The sequence below is a fragment of the Fusarium graminearum genome, chromosome 2 (genome assembly GCF_000240135.3).
Source record: "Fusarium graminearum PH-1 chromosome 2, whole genome shotgun sequence".
In the NCBI taxonomy this organism is placed as follows: domain Eukaryota; kingdom Fungi; phylum Ascomycota; class Sordariomycetes; order Hypocreales; family Nectriaceae; genus Fusarium; species Fusarium graminearum.
In genome coordinates, this window is record NC_026475.1 from 8,883,351 (window position 1) to 8,905,912 (window position 22,562).

A 22,562-nucleotide genomic window follows, 5' to 3' on the forward strand; every position below is an offset into this window, starting at 1 on the left:
ACCCTGAATGGCGACAAGAGGACAATTTCCAAATTTCTGCATTCAGAGCCATCAAATATAGGTTTAAATACAAGCTCAATGGAATATAATAAGATTGTTATTCAAATAATGTTAGCTTTGTAAGTTTAGGCATTTTCTTACAGACATGAGATCTCGAATCAATTGGGCGACATAAAGATCGGTCAAGTTTATGTGGTGCAAGAAATGATAGTGGCTGGTTTACCAAGGCGCACCGTGTGAAGCTTCATCAATTTTTGTGATCCTTCGTAATTTGCATTTGCGAAACTGTCCTCCACGCAAGCCTCGTAGGTTTGGCTGAGGCAACTTTCGCATATGTCTTTTGCAAAACAATGTCTGACCACACAAGAAAGAGAACTTTTGTGTAACATCATTGAACTCACCTAACCATCAATACACAGATCAAGCTAAGCTAGTTCAGGTTAGGCGAGACAATAATCACCTGTAGCTATAGATATCTCAAACTCTCAATCATCTGGACTCTTCCGGAGAGGTTCGGATTGGTTGTTCTACGCAGCTATAGTTGCTCGAGTGACTGTGCCCTATTGGTGAGTTCCGGCAAACAGACGAAGGGGCTTGCTTAAATGAAGCTTGTGAACGATAAAGACTAGCTTTAGCTCGAGAGATCACATAGTCCCCGTCGATGCATATGCCGCTTGTACCCTGACCCTAATCGTTAAGTCTGGGTTAGTCGTGTTTATTCCGTAGCTTTGATCTTCTTAATATCCTGATATAAGCCCGGCGACAATCGACGCGATACCACCTCATAGGATGTAACAGTACTTATCTAATTATGGCACGCGCATTCGCTATCTCTTGGAAATCTCCGTGGTTTGTTTTGCATTGATGCTGTGAAGTCTTGCTAAAATCAAGGTAGCCAACTGATTTCTCCCTCCTCCCCCCACTGTTGTCTGTGTGTTACCTTACCACTGAATCGCTCTAATGGAATCTACATCTTGTTCAGGTCGTCGGAGTGACTGCCGCGCCACAATTAAGATCAGGGTTACAGGATAAGTAATCACGTCTGACTCAGGGGTTTCCGACATAGATTATGCGGGGCTGATCAGGTTCTAGGATGACATGACTGCCATGAGAAAACTTATTCGTTCACATGGTAAGACGACCTCACTTGAAAACGATCAAGTTCAAGTACGGCATGAAATTAGCGTCTAACACATCATGCTAAGATTAACGGTCTATACCGATTAATCTCGAAGGATGTCTGCAAACGTTTCATTTTCGAAGTCTCCACCTTTTGTTTTTCCACTTAGACTTACCAATTCCAGAGACATCCTCAACTAGCAGTCCATGCCATCACAGATATTTAACCCTATTGGCCTCCTACAGGAAAATCATCTTTCTTCTCTCTGCATACCATCTATACTTTCAGCCCTGCAACTTGAACATTGGGATTTCCAATTTGCGGTAGTCCGGAATATAAGGAGTTATGTAGAAATTCTAGCGACCGGTTGCGAAGAACTCAGATCGATTATGTACTTTAGGGTTATGTAACCAACCTAATATAAGTCTATACGATACTGCTATTAGAAACCATTTGTAATAGGGTCCAAAGGTAGAGCTACTTGGTTGCCTCGGAGACATCTGTGTAGCGTCGAGTAGTTCTACCTACTGGGTAGCCCCTATCAATTGCTTGTGTCAAGGATGCTAAGACAGATTACGTGTTCTTATAGACTTCGCCACAGGTATCATGAATAGCATCGCCTCCAAGGTGGTTGGAACGATCGCTCAAAGGTCTCCTAAATGAGTGCCTCCAACATTAACCAGAAGAACACTCTTGTCAAGGCTTTTGGACTTGACATTGACCTTGGTTACCAGGCCCTTCTCGTTCCATTCAAAATCAACCACGCCACCTCCACGTATTCGCAACCCTTTAACATTTCCAGGGCCCCATTGCGAAGGAATGGCTGGTCCCAAAATCACCGTTCGCTTACCCTTCGAGCCATGCGGCAGCGGTATGTCAACGGCAAGCATACTCAAGACAGCGCCACCAAATCCAAGATTGGCATCAATCTGGAAAGGGGGATTCCTAGCCGAATACATGCTGAGTCCATTACCAACAAAGTTTTGTTCAATAGCATAGCGGAGATGATCGTAGGCCTTTTCTGTGTCATTCAGACGAGCCCAACAGGCACTTCGCCAGACCTTGGCCCAGCCCGCATTGGCATCTTCTGCGTTGCCCATTCCACGTGAAATGAGCGTCTTCCTTATTGCATCCTGTATTGTCTCATTGACGTAGCCGTTTGCGAAGGAGGAGATGGAGTAGCCTGGGAACCAGCCATTCAGGTGAGATAGATGTCGATGCGTACTGGGCTTGTCGTACCCGAGCTTTTCTGGTATCTTCCATTCCTTCAGACCTCCCCAAGATGCAAAGTGTAGACCTTTATCCAATCGCTTGAGAGTTGATGATACGCTATCAACAAAGTCTGAGTCAGGCTCAGAGACGATATCGGCTGCGATGAGTGTTGAATCTAGTACCTGGTGAATTAACTGCTGATAGTGAACACAACCAAATGTCGTAGGACCTGTCTCAGCACTATTGCAGGGAATGGCAACTAGTGAGCCGTCCTCAGTATAGGCATCTTCCTGGAGCTGAGAAACCCAGAACTCGGCAACCCCCTTGATGAGCGGATACCCTTGGCTGGAAAGCCATTTTTTGTCCTGGGTGTAGTCAAAAGCATCCCAGACATGCTGCATCATCCAAGCAGGCGCAACGGGATCTAGACTATCATCAGTGATTTTCGATGATTAGAGATAGTCGAGACTCACAGTTTGCCCAGCCAGCGACCTCCTTCATAGCGGTATGACCGAATATATTCATCTCGTTGTGAACCACCCAACCTGTGGCATTATAGAGCAGCTTGGCTGTCTCTGTGCCTCTGGGCACCCACGTGTCAGTCATGTAATTCCAGACAGATTTCTGAGTTGCTGCCAGTCCTGTCTGATCAGCAACCCAGTAGTTCATTTGCAGGTTGATATTTGCGTGGTAATCAGCTCCCCATGCCGCTTGGAGCAATTCTGTCCATCGACCTTGAAGATTGGCGGGAAGAGAGTTCTCGCGGGATGACGTGATGAGTAGATAACGTGAAAGGTCAAAAAGGATACCCTCAAGAAATGGGTCGCCTGGCCCATCGTACTTGTATGCCTGGATGAGGTCTGCAGTCTCGACGTCTTTTGAGTTCTGTGTATCGGGAAGATTGAGAGTGAAAGCCTCCTCAAGCTTCTTAAAGTCTTCTACATGGACTTTTCGTAGTTTAGCGTACCCCTTGGTAGCAGCTGTCTTTGATGCCTTCTTGACTCTTGGAACTGGATCAGGTCCTTTGAATGCCCACCCGTCATCTGTATTCCCGGCCTTCTGATCATAGTTGGTCTCGGCAGCCCAGAAAATAGCCATACGCTTGTTTTTGGGCTTAACTATGATTTGCCCATCATTCAGACAAGTAACAGTGCCAAGGCTCCTATCAACGCTCAATGCAGCAGCATACTTCATTCCCTCCGGTGGGCCAGTCTGAGTCATGCCAGTATGGAGTGCCATACCATTTTTACAGGTGGTCTTGATTAGATCCTGCTTCACCAGCTTGTTCTCAATGCCGATTTTAATGTTTGGGAGTCGGGTGTTCGCCTTTAGGAAGTATACGCAGACCTGGTCCGAATAGGAACAGAAGACAGACGATATGAACTTGCTGCCTCCATCTTTAGAGGCGAATGAAGTTTCATAGATGCCTGTTTTCATATCAAGGCTTCGGCGGTAGTCAGAATATTCATCGAGTCCGTCAAACTGTATGGTGAGGTTTCCTAGGACACGGTTCGATCCGAAATGGCTCCCACTGCCCATCAACTCCTCCATCTCTTTAGTCAGTCAGCAAAATTTTCTTGATCATAGTGCCTGCAAGCGAGTAGTCCGTACCTCCAGTGGCATTTGTGAAGATTCGATCACGGATCGCCGGGAGATATTGAAATTTAGGTGATGAAGGATTGCCTCCGGTGTAGCCCTGGATTCATAGGGCCCAGTCAGCATGGGTTGCCTCTTAGATAAGATGTCCTGTTCCAATCGTTACAGTATCCTCAATTGACCTACATCGACTTCAAATGGCCCGCCCGACCACAACGAATCGACGTTGAGATTGATCTTCTCTCTCCCTGGCGGTCCAAAGTGAATAGCTATAGATGTCAAATCAGCGCATGCTCGCATAGATCAAATGAAAAGCTTCACCTCCCAGTTTTCCGTTTCCGACAGGATAGCCAGTTCTCAGGAGATACTCTGCACTCCCCTGTTTCGTATAACTCGCAGGCTTTGACGACCAAAGCTCCTTGGCGGACACAAGGTCTAAGGCAGCCGAGGCTATAAGCAACCAGCCGATGAGTTCCATGGAGGGCAGGACAGTATGATCTTGTTTCGATTACGACGAGCGGCAGAATAGCAGGCCATAGAGATACCCTCGTATCCGACATGCGGGTAGCCTTGTACCTTTTATAGACATTTCATCACTCACGTTACAAACCGAGGCTTCCAGAAGATCGCAGCTCGTCAGCCAAGCAAGCCAACAGCCCTTGTAGTCTCCACCCATATGGATATTCTCCAGAAGCCAAGAAACCGTGCAGATGCGGGGTATGGCGAGACCACATTCCCAGTTTGTAGGTGATCTACCGATTCTCGCTCCTCGGTTTATATATCCGCGAGTGTCATAGTGTGTGCTGCAATGCTTGTTCTACCGACAGATAATTTACCTTCTGGAAAACACATAAGAGAAGTGGAATTTATCCTCAATTTAAGTATGTCTTTAAATATATCTGTATATTAAATCAGTATAGTATGATTTCTTTATTAAAAGGTCTTTTTTACAGGCTCTTCATTGATTGGAATTAGTCTGACGGTGGAGACTCCGAAGGGATAAACTAATGCTGATAAATATATATATGCCGTTTCGGTGAAACTTTCTCCCAAATTGGTCTGCCGTAATGGTCTCCTTTCAGTGTAACCAACATTGTTGCACAGCACCTGGTAGGCACTGAAGTGAGGGGAAATGGATTGGTCTGAGCTTGTCTTGGTTTTCCCACACAATTTCGTTCTAGTGGATGTCCTCGTCAGTCAGGCCAGGCAGATATTATTGTTGTGACACAAGCAAATCTCTGGGCATCTCGGAATCTCCCCTCCCCTCTTTCTGTCTTTTAAGTTGATTACTATCAATTTTTCCTTTTTCTCTCAACGAACTACCACCTTGATTTATCACAATGAACCAATAACAGTCGCAGCGTCATCAACAACATCATCAACAACATAAATGTCAGTATTAACAACAACAGCAACAACACACATCCTATCCACTTACTACTGCAATTGTCCACTTCAGTACCGACCCTAATATCTATACAAACATTGCTCTACATCCTCCCTTATCCAACAGCCAAGCCCCAAACTCTAAACTATCCTCCGTCCTCAACAACCTGGACTTGACCGAAAGAAAATACAATGACATCGCTGCTCGGATTCCTATATCGCCTCAGACAAAACGGTTGATGACGAAGCAATGTATTACCAATAATTCCGAGCTGGTGCCCGACTTGAAGGCACATTTTGTCGGTGAGTGTCCCTTCGGTCTTTCCATCTCTCTTTCCCTCTTCCTAACAAACTCAGGCCTAGACATCAACGACCCTCCCGAACCTACAAACCAAAGCCTCGAGCGGAAAGTTCTCGCAGACCAACAAGCTCTCGATGTCGCCACAAAGAAATATCGTGAAGCGGCTGAGGCGTTTCACTTTTGGGATACAGAGATTTGGAAGAGAGAGAGGTCGGCTGAGGTCGAGAAGAAGTGATTGTTCCTAAGTGACGGGGTCTCCGCCATTCTCTCAGAGGCCTACTGGGTGGTTTATGCTGTGCAACAAACTATTTCAGGTTTTATGGATATACATCCTAGTCCCTGCTCAAGCCACATTTCTTGGGCCTAGCAGAGCTGTATGCACATGATATTTGATGATATCCTTTCAATATTTCCAAAAAAAACAAGACTCCCTCATATATCATTAAAAACCACAGTATTAGCTTCAAAGACATTCAAAGCTAATGCAATACATCGGCGGTCAACTAATGGAGCCAGTCACGAAGGTAAAGAGCGGATAGATTTCAGTAAATCCATCGGTCAAATATTATTCTCTTCCCTTCTTTTCCCCCTCCTTTCACCTCCTTCATCACTACGTTCCGATTCCCCTCAGCAGTTTTGACAGCGGCCTGGCCTAGCTAACCGGTACTTGCACTGCTGGAAGGATTTGATTACAGTATCTCTTCGAGAGATCGTCCCTCATGGAATACCCTCTTTGCAGTCATTTATTTATGAAATTGAACTAAATTGAACTTTATAGATGGATGATGCCTCGCAATTTGTGAGTGTCTCTTTGTAAGACCGTCCTTCTCAGAGTCTTCCCGTTCATCTTCGTTACGATGTTTCTCTCTAACCTAGTGTTGGATAGCTCTTCGCGAGGTTTGTATCTATGAAATATCTAGCCTGCTTCGAGCAATTAGCTAGCCCTCGTTGTGAGGTGACTCCATGAGAGTTACTGAAACATATCTCCCAAGCATTCTTCCATGTTTGAGGTGCACCCATACGATCTTTATGGTCAATGTGTCTGTGGGAAACTACTCTGCGTATTCACTTCTCTTTGTGAGAATCTCTCTCTGTGAGGCAGGCTTCATTTATGGGATAGTATTTCCTCTTTCAGGGGACGTGCATATTCCGTACAGATCTGTGTCATGTGTTTGCAGCACAGAGACAGGCACCAAATCAAAAACAGCCTTCTGAGTTGCCTTCCGCACTGAGACGGAGAAGGCCACGTCATAGGCTTTTGAGCCACCGTGGCTAACTAGGGACCTTTATTAGACGCCATACCGTTGTCTCATTCCCTCTATCGTGATTTGGTCTGGAAACGCCGTAACCCGACCGGGGTGCATGGTTGAAAATAAATCTACAGGTTTTCAGCCTATAGTGAAGGCTATCTTGAAACACTTCATGTACGCGCACTGAACCGCCTTAAGATGCCTTTTCTGCCTTACCCACGTATGCATCAGCATCAATCATAAGGCAACTTGCGGATGGCTACATTCAAAAGAATTAGGATTGCCTCGCTGGTATATCTATTAACATCATTCGGATCTGTTCTGTATCCCAATAGCCTTTTGCTGAGAAAAAGTCAAACCTCTATCATCACATCCACCCTAGTATACATTTGACATAGTATGGACGTTGGATTACAGCGAATGGTTTCTGGGGCCACAACCAGTAAGAGCTCAGACCGTCCCAATAACAGCAGCCCTCTGCTTTGTCCAGCGAGTTCCGATTATGCGAAAAAGTTGGAAAATGAATCTTTGACTCTCATGCAAGAAAAGTATCCAAGCCTCGTCGATATTGACGCTGTTGATGTTCTGAAAGTGATTGGCTCGATGCAAAATTTCTTGATGCGAAACACCCAACAGGGACTCACTGAGCTTTGCATCTCAATTGCTTTCCCGCTGGTTATCCTACAGTGTCGCACTCTCACAACTCTACTGGCATCTCTATCATCGCTTGAGGAAGATGGCGGCTTAGGGTCTAATTACCTTGACCCGAAATACTCTTGTGTTCTGACTAGGTTGGAAGAGTGTTTTGACTGGAGGTTGGAGTCTGTATGGAACAGGGTCTTCAGTCACTGGAAAAGCAAAGCCAAGGACGGTGACTGGATTGACAGGAGAACGAAAGATCTTATAGTCAACCTTGCTGAAATCTCGCCTATGCTCCTTTCTGTCGAAGACGCCTTCACGCAAATTGACCAGATTGCCGGAACAACCCTTTTTCAAATTACAAGAAACGCAGAAAGAACATTCCATATGTTCGACACAGGGATCTCTGAATGTACTGCAAAAGCCCAAGAGCTGCGGATCGAACAAGGTACATACCACCGTTATTTGACTATTATATGTCCTGTCGCTGATCGTGGGAAGAGGCGACAAAATACCTTTCCCCAACTGTCCATACCTCCTCTCGGCCTCAATCATGGACCAGTGGCGCCAGTCCGCCATCAGGCGGCATCGTCCAGAGGACTTCATTTGGAAGAGGTCACACGAGTCCCGAAGATCCTGCAGAACCAGATACGATCAGAAACTCCCAGAGAAGATGGCGCAGATCATACAAGAAAGTCGATGTCTCTCCCGAGCGAGCTAAGGATCACTAGACCGGACTTTTTAATCTAATCAAGTCTCCGGTAGTCCTAATACCCATAGCAGCAATGCCACTAGCTATATACTCGACGATCCTTTGCGAATCGCCAGACAGATTTCCTGCACTTGACAGCAACTTCTACTCCACACTCAGCCAGTGCGTTTCCTCGTTCGCTGGGCTATACGTCATCGTCAAACCAATTTTGCGTAGCGACGGGGAGACGGGATCGAGACAAGCTTTCCGAAGGTCTTTTACGCGATGCTTGCTATGTCATTGTTGACAAGCGTAGCGAGTGCTGCGGGTTATGCATGGAGTCCGCCAGCTAGTATCCCCCTTACATATGTGTCTGGGCTGACATTGAATATTGCAACACTTTTGATCATCCAGGACTCTGGCAACCAGATTAAAGAAGGTTATGAAAAGAACCTGTACCTAACTTCTGAGGTTCATGATTTGGAGGTAGAGCTTGCTGCACATAGGGGCCAATACTGATGAATATTCTAGACTAATTGGATACATGCGTCTAAACTACCAAGGTCTTGCACGGGTTGCGGAGACATTTTGCGACATATAGTCAACTAAAGAGTGTGCTATGCTGTACATTTGTCACCAATGTGTTCGGCCGTGGGGGGATGAGAATATTGAGCAGGTCGTAAGCTCTTAGCCATCTAAATCCTTGGTTCTGTTTATAAGATAACACCGCACGTTCCGCTTAGTATCCTCTTATCTTCAGGGATGTCTCGATCATCGTGCTGAAAGACCTTAATTTTTGAGCATTATGTATTCCTTCAATACGGCATTGAATCAAAAGCCTTTAACAGATGGCGACGAATTAAGTTTAATGCGTGCCGCACTTCTTTTATATCTAGCTTAGCCAGGTATCACTGACAATACTCTCCATATCTGTTGGGTCATTACTCAAGCTTGATCAAGCAAGTAACACCAAGAGTCCGACACACGTTCATTAAAACGGCTTCACTACACCATTCCAGTACACGCTTTATGTAAAGAGGCTTTCCAAAGCCATTATTCCAGCATCCTTGTGCATGTGCGCGAGATTAACTCCATGATTAGGTCTGAGCTTTTCGCTACCTTCTATTCATGAAGTCGCTCGTCTTTTGCACACGCTTGAAGTGGGAAAGGAAAGGAAAGGTAGAGGCAGACTTTTCTTCGAGATCAGCGTCCCAGCGGAAGAGTCTAGTTTAAGAGTATGGGTGGCGTTATGTGGGGTCATGGAGTTTATGTAATAGCATTCGTCAGTCGTAAACGTTATCATCGAGCTTGGACATAAAATTATTCGTGAAGCCATTGACGGGAACCATTCTTCAGAGCCGCATGTTGAGACCAGTGACCGCTCCTGACCCGCCTGGAGTTATCAAGCACGTCTGGCAAGAATCGTCCAATATGGCTGTGCCAGAGCCTGGAGCAACATAGCAGTAGGTGGAATTCACTGTACTGAGAACAAGTTTTATGCAGAGGCAATTGATACTGCGGTTAATGCCTTGCCTTTTAAGTTATATTCTGCTTTTGAGAGCTTTATTTGTAGTACAATTAATTAGGAAGGCTTATTAATTAAGAAAAATATAAGAGATAGGTCTGGGACTAGTACGGCACTTGTAGCTTCAGCTGTAGTGTAGTATATGCATATTGATATAGAAAGTTAAATAGAGCTTGATGACAGGAATTCATAACCTTGATTGTCTAATAATTGAGATCCTTGAGGATGCTTATCACCTTTCCACAGATAAGAGCTGTATTGTTATTGTCGCTGAACCCAGAAAGAAGGGCCAAGCGTATATATGCCGCTCTTGGACGAACTCATTCAACGCCATAACGCCAGCTAGTCTATTTCGCAGGCTTTAGAACAAAGTTGTCGAGCTTCAGTGTCAGCTTCCCGTCTCCTTTGCCCGTCTCTTGACCCGGGACAATCCAATTTATAACCAACGTACATTTGCCAACGTTTATGTTATACGGCAGTTTCATCGAAAGGTTAACCCACTGATTCACCTTGTGCGTCTCTTGTTTCACCGGATACCCTAGTGAACTGTTGAAGGAATTGGGTCCAAAGGAGAGTGTTCCTACTTGGCCATCACCCGCGCGATCGTAGACCCAGATAGTCATTGAAGGGACACGGGGATCCAGGCCCTGAGCTGCACCCTTGGGGAGGTACATGGACCATGAAAGCTCGTACTTTCCGAACTTGCAGTTGGTAAAGTTCTGTTCAAGTCTGCTGAAGCCATAGTCATTCTGTGTCTTAGCAAGACCAGAGATTTGGAGAGCCTGGCCGCTCTTGTAGCCAGAGGTCACAAGCTTCTGACTGGTAAGCTTCGGATAGTACGGAGCATAGACCCATGGTTCTAACTCATATTAGTGAATTCTCCATTGGCAAATGAATTTACATAGCAGTAATGGAGAAGTTTGAGAATTATGTTGCTGGTTGTTGACTAGACTTACTAATGGATTTTGACTCGAAGCCAGCGTTTTTGAGCAAGTTTGAAGGATTGGTGCAAGCTCGCTTATCGAGAGATGAAAAGAGGGAGCTGAAGATACCTGAGGGTGCGGCCAGAGCTGAGGCAGCAACTGCCAATGAGTAAAGAAGCTGTATTTTGACCATAATGACGATCAGACGGTGCAGATTTCGGGTTCTGTCTTTTCAAAGTCTCTAATTAGGACATTAAACAATACTTTGGACATTTTTGCAGATTACGCCGTTTCTATAAGAATTGTCCTAAGGCATTGTTCTTAGTTTAAGTCAGGCATGTGAGCTTATTTTTTCTCGTGGCTTTGGTCTGGATCTGTTTGGGCGTCGATCGAGACCTTCACGGCGTTCAGCTAGGACAGATAGTGATATATAGCGACACAAGCTATTGATAACTAGCTTGTCTTGCATACTAGTTTAGGAAGCTCAGCTATCCACCTCCTGGCTACCATTTTCTGCTAGTTTATATTAATTGTAGAAAGAGTTAGAGCACTCCAAATGACTAACTGATATGGTGTGAGCGATCCGCTTTAAATAAGGGAAATCATGCTAAGATAAGTGTCGCTAACCCGATCCGGACAATAGATTTCCCGAAGATTTGTTTTATCTTTAGTACAGAGTGTGTGCTTCTTGTGCCGCCATAGTGACATCTGCTCATTCCTTATCAAGTTTTACGAAGAGTTATTAACCTGAATGAGTGACATAAGCTGGAGTTATGTTCCTGCTTATTTTCTTGGCGGTGGTTGCAAGGAACCCAATCCGTATTTTAACATATCACACAGTGAAATGGTGAGGTAGCTGCAGCTGTTATTAACGGGCAAATAATGATGTAGTAAACAGATCCCGCACCTAATCTCTTCAAATAATCTTCAAGTTAAATAGAAACCACTTACCCTAAGATACCAGTATATGCCTGTCTATTTGTAGAATAATGACAGGCTGCAGTGAAAACAGATACAAACATTAAAGGCTGCAGGGTAATCCGAGAGGGACAAGACATGACCTCGGATGATACCCGAACCCAAAGCGGGGTGTACCAGGACCACTAGTCGGAACACAGAGATATGGTTTCCGTGCACTTGGATCTTGAGATTCCATTCGCGATTGGCAATTCCGATACGTTAAATACAACGACCGACTGGCAGCAAGAGAATCGGAATATTCTCATTTATATGTATCTATGGCATTGCTTCTGTTTTCATAAATTAAAACCATATTAGGAAAAGTTATGTGAGTCACCAAAACCTAACTTCCTTTTATGTATTTATCTTTAAATAGGAAGGAGGATATTATTCTTCGGTTATTCTCTATGCACTGCTAAGATAACTGACTTCGAAGGAAGGAGTTTATACATGCAGTGGATTGAAGCATGCAAGAAGCCAAAGGGGTGATGATTTTAAAGAAATTATTATTCAGCGTTTCTTGCTAAGCGTGATATAGAAACTGCGAGCTAACTAGTATCTAGGGCCTCCGTGGTATTGCATCAACGCTGGTTTGGATTGCGCATATTACACGTGTTTTTGATCTTGATCTCTATCTCCAGTCTCTGGCGAAGGATTGATACCACGCCTCCTCTAACTTCGGATCATGGTCCAGGGCCGACTGGGCGTCATAATCTTCATCTATGTCACGGGTTATGTATGTGCGCTTGAATGTTGGCGCTCTTTCGACGGGGCAATTATAGAGCAGGCTGGAGTCGCATTTCAAAGTCTGCGATTAGACGATTCCCACGTCTTTTGTATCCCAGTGCTCTCCAACAGCTTTAGCACGGACCGCGACACAACTCGGATTCTTCCAGGTTGCAAAGATGACCAATAGCTTGCCGATTGGCTATTGTTATAACCAGGATATATAAGAACTAACTCGAATGGGTGAAAGACATGTTGATCATTCAGCCGTTCCAAACAAGACGTAGTGGGGATTCCCCAGCCTGGTTTTGAAGAAAGAAGTCTTGGTATTGAAACTATTCCATTCAGCTTCCCGTAGAGGCTTCACTATCTCCCACGAGTCTTTAACACTCTTGGATACACGAAGTCAGACTCACTTCAACATGTGGATAGTCACGGTTTCATTTACGAGTGATCTTTAGTGACCTCCTATGAAACCCATATTCCCGAAACATTATTGTGAGAATGACACTGGACTGTGCATGTGGGTTATGGCTCTCCTTGATTTTATGTTTGATAAAAGAACCATGCATGGTATGTGCCAACAAACTTGTGATATTTTTGGTTCTATCGGTAGTCGTTGTATTGGTGTATCCATGAACTGTGAGTATCATTCCTGAATTATCTGGTAAGTGGTTAAACTTCCCTCAATGTCTCGTTGGAGGTAGATTAGTGTTGCAATTGGAACATTGGATCAATGCGTACCTGAAACTCGAAGCAAATATGTTTGCCACATGTGTTGTATTTGAACTAAATAATTATGATATACTGTATAGATTCACCTTCCTTGAAGATCGATGATTATGTATAAATCTTATCATTGGAAGTACTACGGTAATAGCATTAACTAGTACATCTGTCTCACTACTTTTTGGCTCGATTCTCAGCCAGTTTCCGACTTTTGACTGCGCCTTCAGCCTGATTTGATAAGGATGTTTAGTCCATAAGCAGTGCTATGCCGCCACGTCATCGCGTATTTCATTCTGAGACCATCTCAAGTTTCAGCTGCCTTGCTGAGGTCTATCTAGTTACAACCCCACCTCCTTACCGTAAAGTGCAACGGTGTGAGTCCTCCTTCATTTATAAAATTGAGGTGGTAGGACGTGCCGAATCTGCTGAGGAGATACTCAACAATGAGTGGGTTCCCCTCCTTGCAAGCTATGTGCAAGGCAGTCATCCTCTCGCTGGGAACCACGATGAATGATGGAACTGAGTCAGGTCTCGAGTGTAGTGGTTCGAGTAGATACCTCAGAGGGGCCAAGGCTGTATCTAGATTGGTTGTGAGATACTCGAATAGAATATTCACATCAGGATGCCGTTTGTTAGGCGAATCGGGATATATCGGTGTCCACATGGCGTGGATATTAGCGCCGTGCTGGATGAGAGCTGAGGCAATCTCAAAATTCCGGTTCAACATTGCTCCCATGAGTGGTGTTCGGGACTGTTGCATAGGAACATCCGTATCAATGCCCTCGCTAGCAATCATATCCACCACACTACCGTCACATCCAAAACTTTCAGTACAGAGGTCCAACAGTCTCTCTGCGTTCGGAATACGATTGTCTACAGAGTATGCCCGAGCACGCTTCATGGCATATATGACATTTGTGGGTTTTATAGGATTAGTGGTAGGATAATTAATACTCCTGCTCTTATTATAGCATCAAGTGGCATATCTCCTACAGGTGCCGAGTTTAAAGCCATCGAGCTTAAACTTATTCCCTATACGGATTAGTTTCTATGGCGTCTGGCTGGCATCAAATCTACCCTTCTCTTCAGCTTATATATAAAAGTTATATTATATCCAGCTTCTAATTTAAACAATTCTTAACTATATTAATTTCAACATCGTTCATGATAGTTAATTGATATTGCGATATCAATAATCTTCTTCGTAACTTGGAACCTAATATGCTTTTGATCTGCAATTTGAGCTTCTATAATTGACCATTTGACAACTTCTTCGTCTCACGAGCGGCTAAAGTTCAGCCAGACAGGACACAAAGGAAAAAACAAATCTACCAAATCCATACAGATATAAGTTTCTAACAAAAGCTCTAGTATTTTCCCAACAGAAGAGACAGCACAAGGTCAAGTCAGCTTTGGTGCATACCAGTACATGATCCGCGCCTGCTAGCAAAGTTCAGCCAGCCTCGTTTAAGCTTATACAGCCACATTCTTGCAAGCGTTCAGTATAATGGCATGATGTGAACGCTTTTGGAACAAGGTGGCGCAGAGGCTAAGTTCTCTGTGGTGATATAAGCGCAGAAGCATTTGCTGTCAGAGTCCAGACCTCATTTGCTAACATAAGCATAACGCCTTGTGTTCCCAAGGTCTCTTTAGCATATGAAGGCTTGTCAGCTAATGCCAAGCCCGACATCTCAGATATGCAAAGTAAATAGTCTCAAAGATGTCGGTGAACAAGCTACGCTGCCAAAGGGTTAGCATTCTAGATAAATAGAGTCTATTCTGCCTGATTCGCTGACTTTTGTCTCGCAACAGCATTCATAACACTCGTGACACTACGCTAGCAGACACGATGAGACCACGAAGTTTTCTTTCTCAGCTGCTTCCCTCCTTTCTTTTCGCAGAGGCAGCACTTGCTCAGAATACTATCCAACAGACATGCATAGGCCTGAAGAACTTGTCAACCTGCAAGTTCGAGTTTTCTGTGCCTTACGGTGTCAACCTTACCATGAAGACAGTCCCTGATAGAAAGGTACCCATCCCAATCATCTCATCGGCCGATGGCTCGCTAATTGTCTGAATCTAGTATGACGAATGCAAGTCCAAGGAGAAATACAAGAAGCCTTGCCCTACTCCAACAAAGCCGAAACTCATGTGTGATGCATTGAGATGTGTTCCAGGTACGATTATTCCCCTAACTAGGAGATATAATCACTGACGCTGCGAAGGATGGGCTGTTACGACCAAGCAAGTCATTACAGGCTTGGAAGTTCTCACCAAAAAGGTCAACCTCTGTGATACTGTGCGAAAGATCTTGGGCCAGCCCCAAGGCGACAACTTCATTCAATCCTCCAACGCAATCTGCCAATGCTTTCCCCGCATTGGTATATTGAGTGCGACATCGGGCTTCAAGTCGTTCGAGCAGGGCTTTTTATCGCCCGCAAATTCAAAAGATGTTGACGAAGTCCTGAGAGTCCAAAGAGTAAGCTCGTCCAGTTTCAACATCTGAATACTTATTAATCAGTGTTTGCTGGTAGTGTATGAACAATTCGGGCTTCCCGACAGCTGATGACCATGATAAAGTCAGAAGGACCCTCCAGTCCAAGGCAAAGCCGAAAGTGCTTATCATCGAGGGACCTGTGGTATGTTCAGTTTAAATCAGCGCCGCCATTAATTCATCGCCCTAACAAACCTTCAGATCAACGAGGACAGCTATTCTAAGCTTACGGCTATAATCAAATCCTGTAAGCCAGGGTCTTTTTGTACCGGCATGCAGATTCAAGAGACCATTGCAAACCTTTTCACCCCATACATAGCCGAGATTGCCCGGCAGTTCCGACAGGGGCTCTTCGTTCCATGGGTTCCTCTTCTGCAAAACCTACTGCTTATCTCCAACAACTTCAATACAGCGTCTCAGGAGCTTGGGTCGCCTTTCCTCGGCTTCAAGTCCAGGTTTGTGTATGCCACACAAACCTCATGTGTTGAGCTCGGTAGCTGTGATGGACCTGCTGTGTCCTCTTTCTTCAAGCAAGGTAGGCTCACGAGAGTTCACTCAGCGCTTACAGTAGCTAATAATATCTTGAAGTTGGCAAGATAGTTAACAATACTCAGCTTATTTATTATATGAGTGTCCCAGAAACAGCGAAGAACCTACTTACAACATATACCAAGGAGGTACAGGATGCTGACAAACTTGCCGAAGAACTGCCAGACGAGTCTGGCAGTGCTGATCTGTTCAGAGGAGGCGAAATACAAACCGTTCAAGATCTTTTCAAGTTCGTACCCACCGTTGACCGCACATCCCTCCTACAGCAGAAGATAGGGTGGATAGTCAACTTTTACGTGAGCTATTCGGCCGAAAACCGAGATTTTGTCACCTCAACATTTACATCACTGGTGAATGTGAGCGATTCAAGTTCCGACGCCATAGAGAAGGAACTCAACATCCAAGAACGTCCCGAAAACGACGACTTGCTGCAGCAGATAATCATGATGAAGACTGTCCTGAGGAGGGATCTTTATCAACATCTTTTCACTATGAAGCAAGCTTTTGAGCGTTGGGATGACCAAATCGTCAAGTCATCCTTTGGTCCTGGCAAGTCTGGCGTTGTCATGGAGCCGAGTGTTATGAGCTACCAGCGATGGACCAAGATTCCCAAAATGGCCATGCCTTGCTCGACGGAAGTCACCAAGACCTTCAATAAGTCGGGGTTCGCTAAGACCTTTTCTTTCACGGAGTATTCCAAGTGCATGGTTGAGGGCGCAACTGCATATTACCCGAAGCTTCAGATCCCTTACCTTCGGTTGAGTTTGTAGTTCTTTTTTGCACAGCTACAAATGATTAACATTGTACCGGTTTAAAGCTAGAGGTTAGAACAGGGAATTTACCAACACCTTCACCGATAAGAACGACATGGATCACTACCTTGTAACAGTTACTAAAATGTCATATAACATGCCGATGGAAGGCCTCCGGTGCAGCTATAGCAGTGTATTCCTCAGTTGACAATTTGGTTTCTGTAACATATTTTGATACGAATGGGTGTAAACAAACAAATGGGGTGGCAATGAGACTAATTGCGGGGTGCGGGGCGATCAAGATACTGGCGAGGTTGCGATCGGAGTAGGACGTGTTGCTGTCCATTGTGACCCGTGGAGCTAATGTGTTACCTACGCATGATGGTGTCGGGGGTTCCCCGCAAGGGTGTATAAACGATTACATTTTCTCTATTTGCAGGGTGTTATCTACAGTGTGATTGCCAGGAGACGGGGTGTGCTTCGTCGGGTATTGCTTACAAGTTAAACAGCTTACAATCTACATATTGAAGCTGGCTACAGACGGAACATTCCAAGCCCCCCAAGCTACTTGGGATTGCAACCCCATTACCAATTATGGGATAACGTAAGCAGTACCGCTGCTTTGGAGCAAGGGAAGCAGCAACTATTGGGCTTGGACACGTCCCAGCGTTTTGACTAGACAAGGCGGATAGCTCGGTACTGTTCCGATAAACGTGCTGTGCCTTACGCTAGAGACTTAGGTATCAAACGTATCTCTTTTTGTTCTTGGGTTTGTAACACTTATCTGTACCAGTATTAGTTTTTCCATTGAAGAGCCAACTGTCAAGGGTCTGATTTACGAGCAAGAGATAGGAAAATGGGTTAAGAGACGGGATAACCTGGTAACATACAGGGTTCATGTTGCCTTCCTACCCTCCCCCTTGACATCTGGAATAAACTTCTAACTACAAATTACACTAGCACCAACCCAGGTTAGCTTCAATACAATACTCTTGGGCTTGGCGTGGTGTTCTGTTCTAGATCTACAGGCCTCTCGTTGTGTTCTTGCGCTTGGTGGCTGTAGGGCTACCAGTTCAACGGCGTTAAATTATGTCTTTCTGATATTTCCGAAATGTGCTAGACTGTACTGATATTGATGCTCAAACTATTCTAAACTCAGAAACCTCAAGTCGCTCTAACCACGGAACCACACCATATGTTTTCTGCCACATTTCCAACACATCATCAAACTGGTACATGGCAGCCTTGGGGTCGTCGCGATAATTCGCTCCGTATGCCCGCATCTGCGTCTCGAACCATAGCACTTCCTGCAGACGGCCCCAGGCCTCGTCTTCGTTCTCAGCGCCAGTGATTGGTTCAAGCCCCGAGGAGGCATGGTCGTGGATCCTCAAAATCACACTGCCAAGATGTAAAGTCTCTTGACGGTTCTTTTTTCGCTTCTCATCCTGCTCGTCTTCTTTTGTATCGTCCTTGCCGCTATCTCCATCATCTGCATCTTGGTTTCCTTCGTCTCTTTCGGTAGTGACGATGAAGTCGGTGGATGAAGGAGAGCGAATTTCACTTCCCTCACACGCTGAGTCCGTATCTTCTGATGGCTCTTCGCCTTCGCCGTTCATCTTGGGAGACACTAGTTTTGTTTCATTGTTCTCGTTGTGCTCATCCAACCTCGCAGTTTCATTACCTTTGATGCAATCCCCAACTGCAGAATTGCCGTGCGGCTGATGAGCCTGGTGGCCTTCTTCTTCTTCTTCCTCCTCCCGTTCGTTCTGGCCAGTCTCTGACTCTCCAGCTGTCGAGTATACAGTCGACTCTGGTTCTTCATTCTCTCTGGATTCGCGAATAGCTATCCAGCGGACCCAGCTAAGGTATTGCGCAAGCAAGTACCATATATCATCTAATGGTCCACGTTTCTTCCCGTTACCATGACCTGGCTGTTCATCCGAGCAAGATTGGTCATTCTCCTCTGAAATATTCCCTCCTTGACGGGAACCCCCGGCCTCCTTCTGGTTTAGTTTATCATTCGTAGTGTCATGCCCTTTGTGGAACCACGTCTCAGGCGGTGGCGGCCCGGCGTAGTCTGTGGCGTTTTCGTCCCACCCACCTCGCGGCACTCCAGCCTCTGGAACTCTTGCGTCTGATACAACTCCATAACGTAGTTTAAAGCTGTAAAAATCGCTGATATCGTCCAGCGTGCCAATTCTCTTGTACTGACAATAAGTATGGGGACCATTGTGAGTTGCCGACTCATACTCAAGAAGAACACAAGCCAGCCGTCGCCAGCATCGGCTCCGATCCTGTGCCCACTCGTTCAATGTGGTGAAAAGACCATAACATTCAAATTCACGAGATTGCAGGTTGAGGCAACCATCCGTCGTCATGCGGAACATCATCCCTTCGTCTTCATCCCAATCTCCGCCAATGCGACGGATAAGATCATTTCCATGGCCATCCTCTTCAACGACACTCAGTACGATACCGTCTGCTGTAGGACCCGTATAGTAAAAATGCAACTTGCGCAAGAAGCCATTCACACCCATGAATGTCCCAACGGTATGCTTTCCAAAGCCAGTATCCAGGCGCGATTCGTACGCTCTGCAGATATATAATATGTCAACAACGGCTCGTTTATGTTGTTGGTGTCCCGGATGGTACAGTTCTACTGGGCATGCAGCGCTGAGCCATGACCATGATGGTGCAATGTAGCCTTCATACTCTGGTTTAGTGCCGGGTATCCACCAAGTAAGTGACTCAGCCATAGTAGACCGCCACAGGCCGCAAGCATATTCATCGCCGTTGAACAGGCTATGAAATTCCCTAGCTAGACTTGAGAGTATGATAGGGAGGTCCGAGGCATAGGTGACAGACTTATTGGAGAGGTCTTGACACGTGGTGTTCCAAAGTGTGTGCAGCTTATCCTTTTGTTCTCTCCTTCTCAGCTTCGTATCAATGGCATCTGCAATCTGGACTTGGAATTTTGTCTGTCCATTGAAGACCTTCTTGAAAGGCGAACCAAATGGCATCGTCTCGCTGGCGAAACAGGCCTTTCCAATTCCACAGCACTCCCATACCATTTCCTTGTCAGTGAAATGTAGGATACGTCTGGATAACTGTCTCTCGCGATTGATCCATGCTCGCGAGAGCGAAGGTGCAGATTCCATCCACCCGAAACTGCTCTCCGTAGTTACCATCCATTCTTCGTCGAGTTTAGTGGCCTCGAAGTGAAGAGGCGTGGTATCGACATCTTGACGTTCTGCAAAGCAACCCGATCGGCTATCTTGACCTTTGTCCGCCGAGATGTTCACCTTGGCGTTCATGTAGACTTTATCCATCACAGACGCCTCAGCTTTCCAGTCTGACTGGGAATCCTGGATAATGCACATCGAGTCAATCCAGACCCAGTCCAGACCCAGCCAAGATGCGATTTCAAAGGCATCTTGGAACGTCTTGGGTAGGTTCTCCCAATTTAAGCCTTCAGCTTGTCTGCTTTCAATGTTTGTAGTCAACAACTTGGGGTTCTCCTTTGCACCATGAGCACCCCAGCAATGGCTCAAAGAGGCGTACTCGGTACCCTTGAATACCTCCTTGTCCTTACTGAGGCAAACTAGACGTACCACTTTGCTTTGCAGAGCCTGTTTAACATCGAGAAGACGAGTTGGGAGGTAGTCTTCGTCACGGCGGTTACATATATAATGTTGTCCATCGGCGTTCTGCATACACCTCGCCATCCATGACAAAGCCAGAGCCTTCGCATTGCCATTGTCTTTAGTATGACCATTCTTAGTCTCACCGAACCCTTCATCCGCAACAGGAACGTCTCCATTGCCAATGCTCTTCTCAAAGTATTTCGCAAAGTACTTTCTTGACCAGAGACCAAGCCGTAGTACATGCTGATAATTATAGATAGGCAACTTCCGCATTGACGGGTTATACATGACCATCCACATCTTGGTCTCTTTATCAGCATTTCTGTTTGTGGTCCAGCAGCACTCGATTCTGTAGTTCGCGTACATGTCTGGCACCAAATTTGGATACATCTTGATGATTTTGCCCCAGAGCTGATGGCAGAGGTAGCAGTGGCGGGATGTACCAGACCTGAAGACCGACAGGAGAGACTCTGAGTGCAGCACATTGTTGTTCATCTTTTCTGGATCCTCCTGGGACACACAGAAGTAGTTCAAGGTGGCCTTGCATGCAACACATAGCTCGTGAGCACTGCGGAGTTGCATGCTATCAGCTACGTACTCATCTTCAGCCTCTGTCAGTGCCGAATAATCGGTGTCCTCTCTATTCATTTCAGTCAAGGCATAGTCGTAAGGAACAACCTTTTCAGGATCGCTCGGTACAAATATCAGGGTTTCTCCCCAGCCCCGAGTTTGACCAACAGAGCTGTCAAAAAGCTCAATCGTCTTGTCGCCACTGTCGCGAAACTTCTCCAGAATAGTGTTGTGCATTCTATTATGGACGGCTTCTGTTTCCTTGCCCAGGCGTCTTGTAGGTTGCCCAGGTAGGACGTAGGACTTTTGAGGCATAATCTTTGCGAAAGAATGATGGCTGGCTTAGCTTGAAGGTAGTCTACACAGCAGGAAGGAAACCTCTCCCCATAATACTGTTGTAAATATCTGGTTGCTCAGCATAAGAAATTGCCACAAGAGTAAGATGAGATATTTTAGGCAGCCATTCATTATGAACCCCCGCAGAATCACGTGAGACTTTCTGGATACTGTATAATAACTTATTCGTCTAGAGGTTATAGTATGGTAATAAATTATCTATAGGAATTAGTTTACTAACTAAATAGATATTAAATATAGCTCTTTAGGTTATATAAAGGTTTATTAAATATGTTAATTATTAAAATATTTTATAATTTAATTTATTAAGTTTTTAATTTGTAGATCTTTTAATTAGGATTTTTAATAAATATTAAAAAGTCTTAAGCTTTAGTTTAAAGTTAATATAAATAAATATAATATTATAATAAATAAGTAAAAAGTTAAAAAGTAAGAAGGAAAATATATATAATATAACTATTAAATTATAATACTTCTTTTACTCTTAATATTTTAAATGCCTTTCTATACTAACTCTTTTATATACTAATATAATAGCCTCTAATACTATACATTAACCTATTTAGCAATTAATTTAATTTTTACTAATATTAAATAGCTATAAGAAACCTAGTCGCAGAGGACTGTACTGCACCTTAAGTGCATGCTGTTCCTTGCGAGGCTTAAACCTGAAAGAATTAAACGTTGCAATCTCCGCCTGGAGAGCCGTAAGTCACCCCGAACGAGGTGGTAGATATCAGACTGAAACATACGACAGCCACAGGTGCTGCGCGCTGCCATCAATGCCAACAGCCTGAAACCTACTCCCGGTGCATTAAGGTAAGCTCCGCTATCCTGGATACACTTACCCTGTATCCTACTAACCAGCCGGAGAAGACCATTCGCAGACCCAAGCTAGCCTACATAGCTGTCAACCTAATCCACGCTATCAAAGCATTCCAGGCATCCAAGGACGAGGATAAGAACGTATCCCTACTTATAAAAATATTCTTCATAATCCAACGGCCTCATTACTGATGGCATCTAGCTCGCGAATATGCAAGCTCAGCAGACCCATACCCATAAGGCCTAGGAATCCATATGGAAGGTCAAGAAGCTCGGGGAGCAGCTCAACAAGAAGACACAGGAGGTTAAGCGG

The 22,562-nt window shown here is 45.0% G+C and overlaps 8 protein-coding genes across 8 annotated transcripts; 3 read left to right on the forward strand and 5 right to left on the reverse strand.

Annotated features, from left to right (window-relative positions):
• Positions 1 to 1,764: 1,764 nt before the first annotated feature.
• On the reverse strand, positions 1,765 to 4,406 carry FGSG_11516 (uncharacterized protein; the record flags this gene model as incomplete). Its single annotated transcript, XM_011324809.1, has 5 exons — positions 1,765 to 2,756; positions 2,806 to 3,885; positions 3,944 to 4,028; positions 4,115 to 4,197; positions 4,250 to 4,406. 5 exons carry the CDS (start codon positions 4,404 to 4,406, stop codon positions 1,765 to 1,767), a joined length of 2,397 nt encoding a protein of 798 aa, XP_011323111.1.
• A 654-nt stretch (positions 4,407 to 5,060) lies between these two features.
• FGSG_11515 (uncharacterized protein) lies at positions 5,061 to 5,850 on the forward strand (the record flags this gene model as incomplete). The annotated part of the gene is made up of 3 exons (XM_011324810.1): positions 5,061 to 5,120; positions 5,341 to 5,617; positions 5,672 to 5,850. The coding sequence occupies 3 exons, from the start codon at positions 5,061 to 5,063 to the stop codon at positions 5,848 to 5,850; spliced, it is 516 nt and encodes a 171-aa protein (XP_011323112.1).
• A 271-nt stretch (positions 5,851 to 6,121) lies between these two features.
• FGSG_11514 (uncharacterized protein) lies at positions 6,122 to 8,235 on the forward strand (the record flags this gene model as incomplete). The annotated part of the gene is made up of 5 exons (XM_011324811.1): positions 6,122 to 6,139; positions 6,394 to 6,414; positions 6,502 to 6,512; positions 7,264 to 7,952; positions 8,006 to 8,235. The coding sequence occupies 5 exons, from the start codon at positions 6,122 to 6,124 to the stop codon at positions 8,233 to 8,235; spliced, it is 969 nt and encodes a 322-aa protein (XP_011323113.1).
• A 1,827-nt stretch (positions 8,236 to 10,062) lies between these two features.
• On the reverse strand, positions 10,063 to 10,836 carry FGSG_11513 (uncharacterized protein; the record flags this gene model as incomplete). Its single annotated transcript, XM_011324812.1, has 3 exons — positions 10,063 to 10,067; positions 10,172 to 10,579; positions 10,677 to 10,836. The coding sequence occupies 3 exons, from the start codon at positions 10,834 to 10,836 to the stop codon at positions 10,063 to 10,065; spliced, it is 573 nt and encodes a 190-aa protein (XP_011323114.1).
• A 2,396-nt stretch (positions 10,837 to 13,232) lies between these two features.
• FGSG_11512 (uncharacterized protein) lies at positions 13,233 to 13,959 on the reverse strand (the record flags this gene model as incomplete). Its single annotated transcript, XM_011324813.1, has 2 exons — positions 13,233 to 13,286; positions 13,417 to 13,959. 2 exons carry the CDS (start codon positions 13,957 to 13,959, stop codon positions 13,233 to 13,235), a joined length of 597 nt encoding a protein of 198 aa, XP_011323115.1.
• Positions 13,960 to 16,178: 2,219 nt separating this feature from the next.
• FGSG_11511 (uncharacterized protein) lies at positions 16,179 to 16,871 on the forward strand (the record flags this gene model as incomplete). Its single annotated transcript, XM_011324814.1, has 1 exon — positions 16,179 to 16,871. One exon carries the CDS (start codon positions 16,179 to 16,181, stop codon positions 16,869 to 16,871), a length of 693 nt encoding a protein of 230 aa, XP_011323116.1.
• A 1,004-nt stretch (positions 16,872 to 17,875) lies between these two features.
• Positions 17,876 to 18,469, reverse strand: FGSG_14012 (uncharacterized protein; the record flags this gene model as incomplete). Its single annotated transcript, XM_011324815.1, has 2 exons — positions 17,876 to 17,918; positions 18,033 to 18,469. The coding sequence occupies 2 exons, from the start codon at positions 18,467 to 18,469 to the stop codon at positions 17,876 to 17,878; spliced, it is 480 nt and encodes a 159-aa protein (XP_011323117.1).
• A 1,294-nt stretch (positions 18,470 to 19,763) lies between these two features.
• On the reverse strand, positions 19,764 to 21,304 carry FGSG_14011 (uncharacterized protein; the record flags this gene model as incomplete). The annotated part of the gene is made up of 2 exons (XM_011324816.1): positions 19,764 to 19,784; positions 19,922 to 21,304. The coding sequence occupies 2 exons, from the start codon at positions 21,302 to 21,304 to the stop codon at positions 19,764 to 19,766; spliced, it is 1,404 nt and encodes a 467-aa protein (XP_011323118.1).
• Positions 21,305 to 22,562: the final 1,258 nt, after the last annotated feature.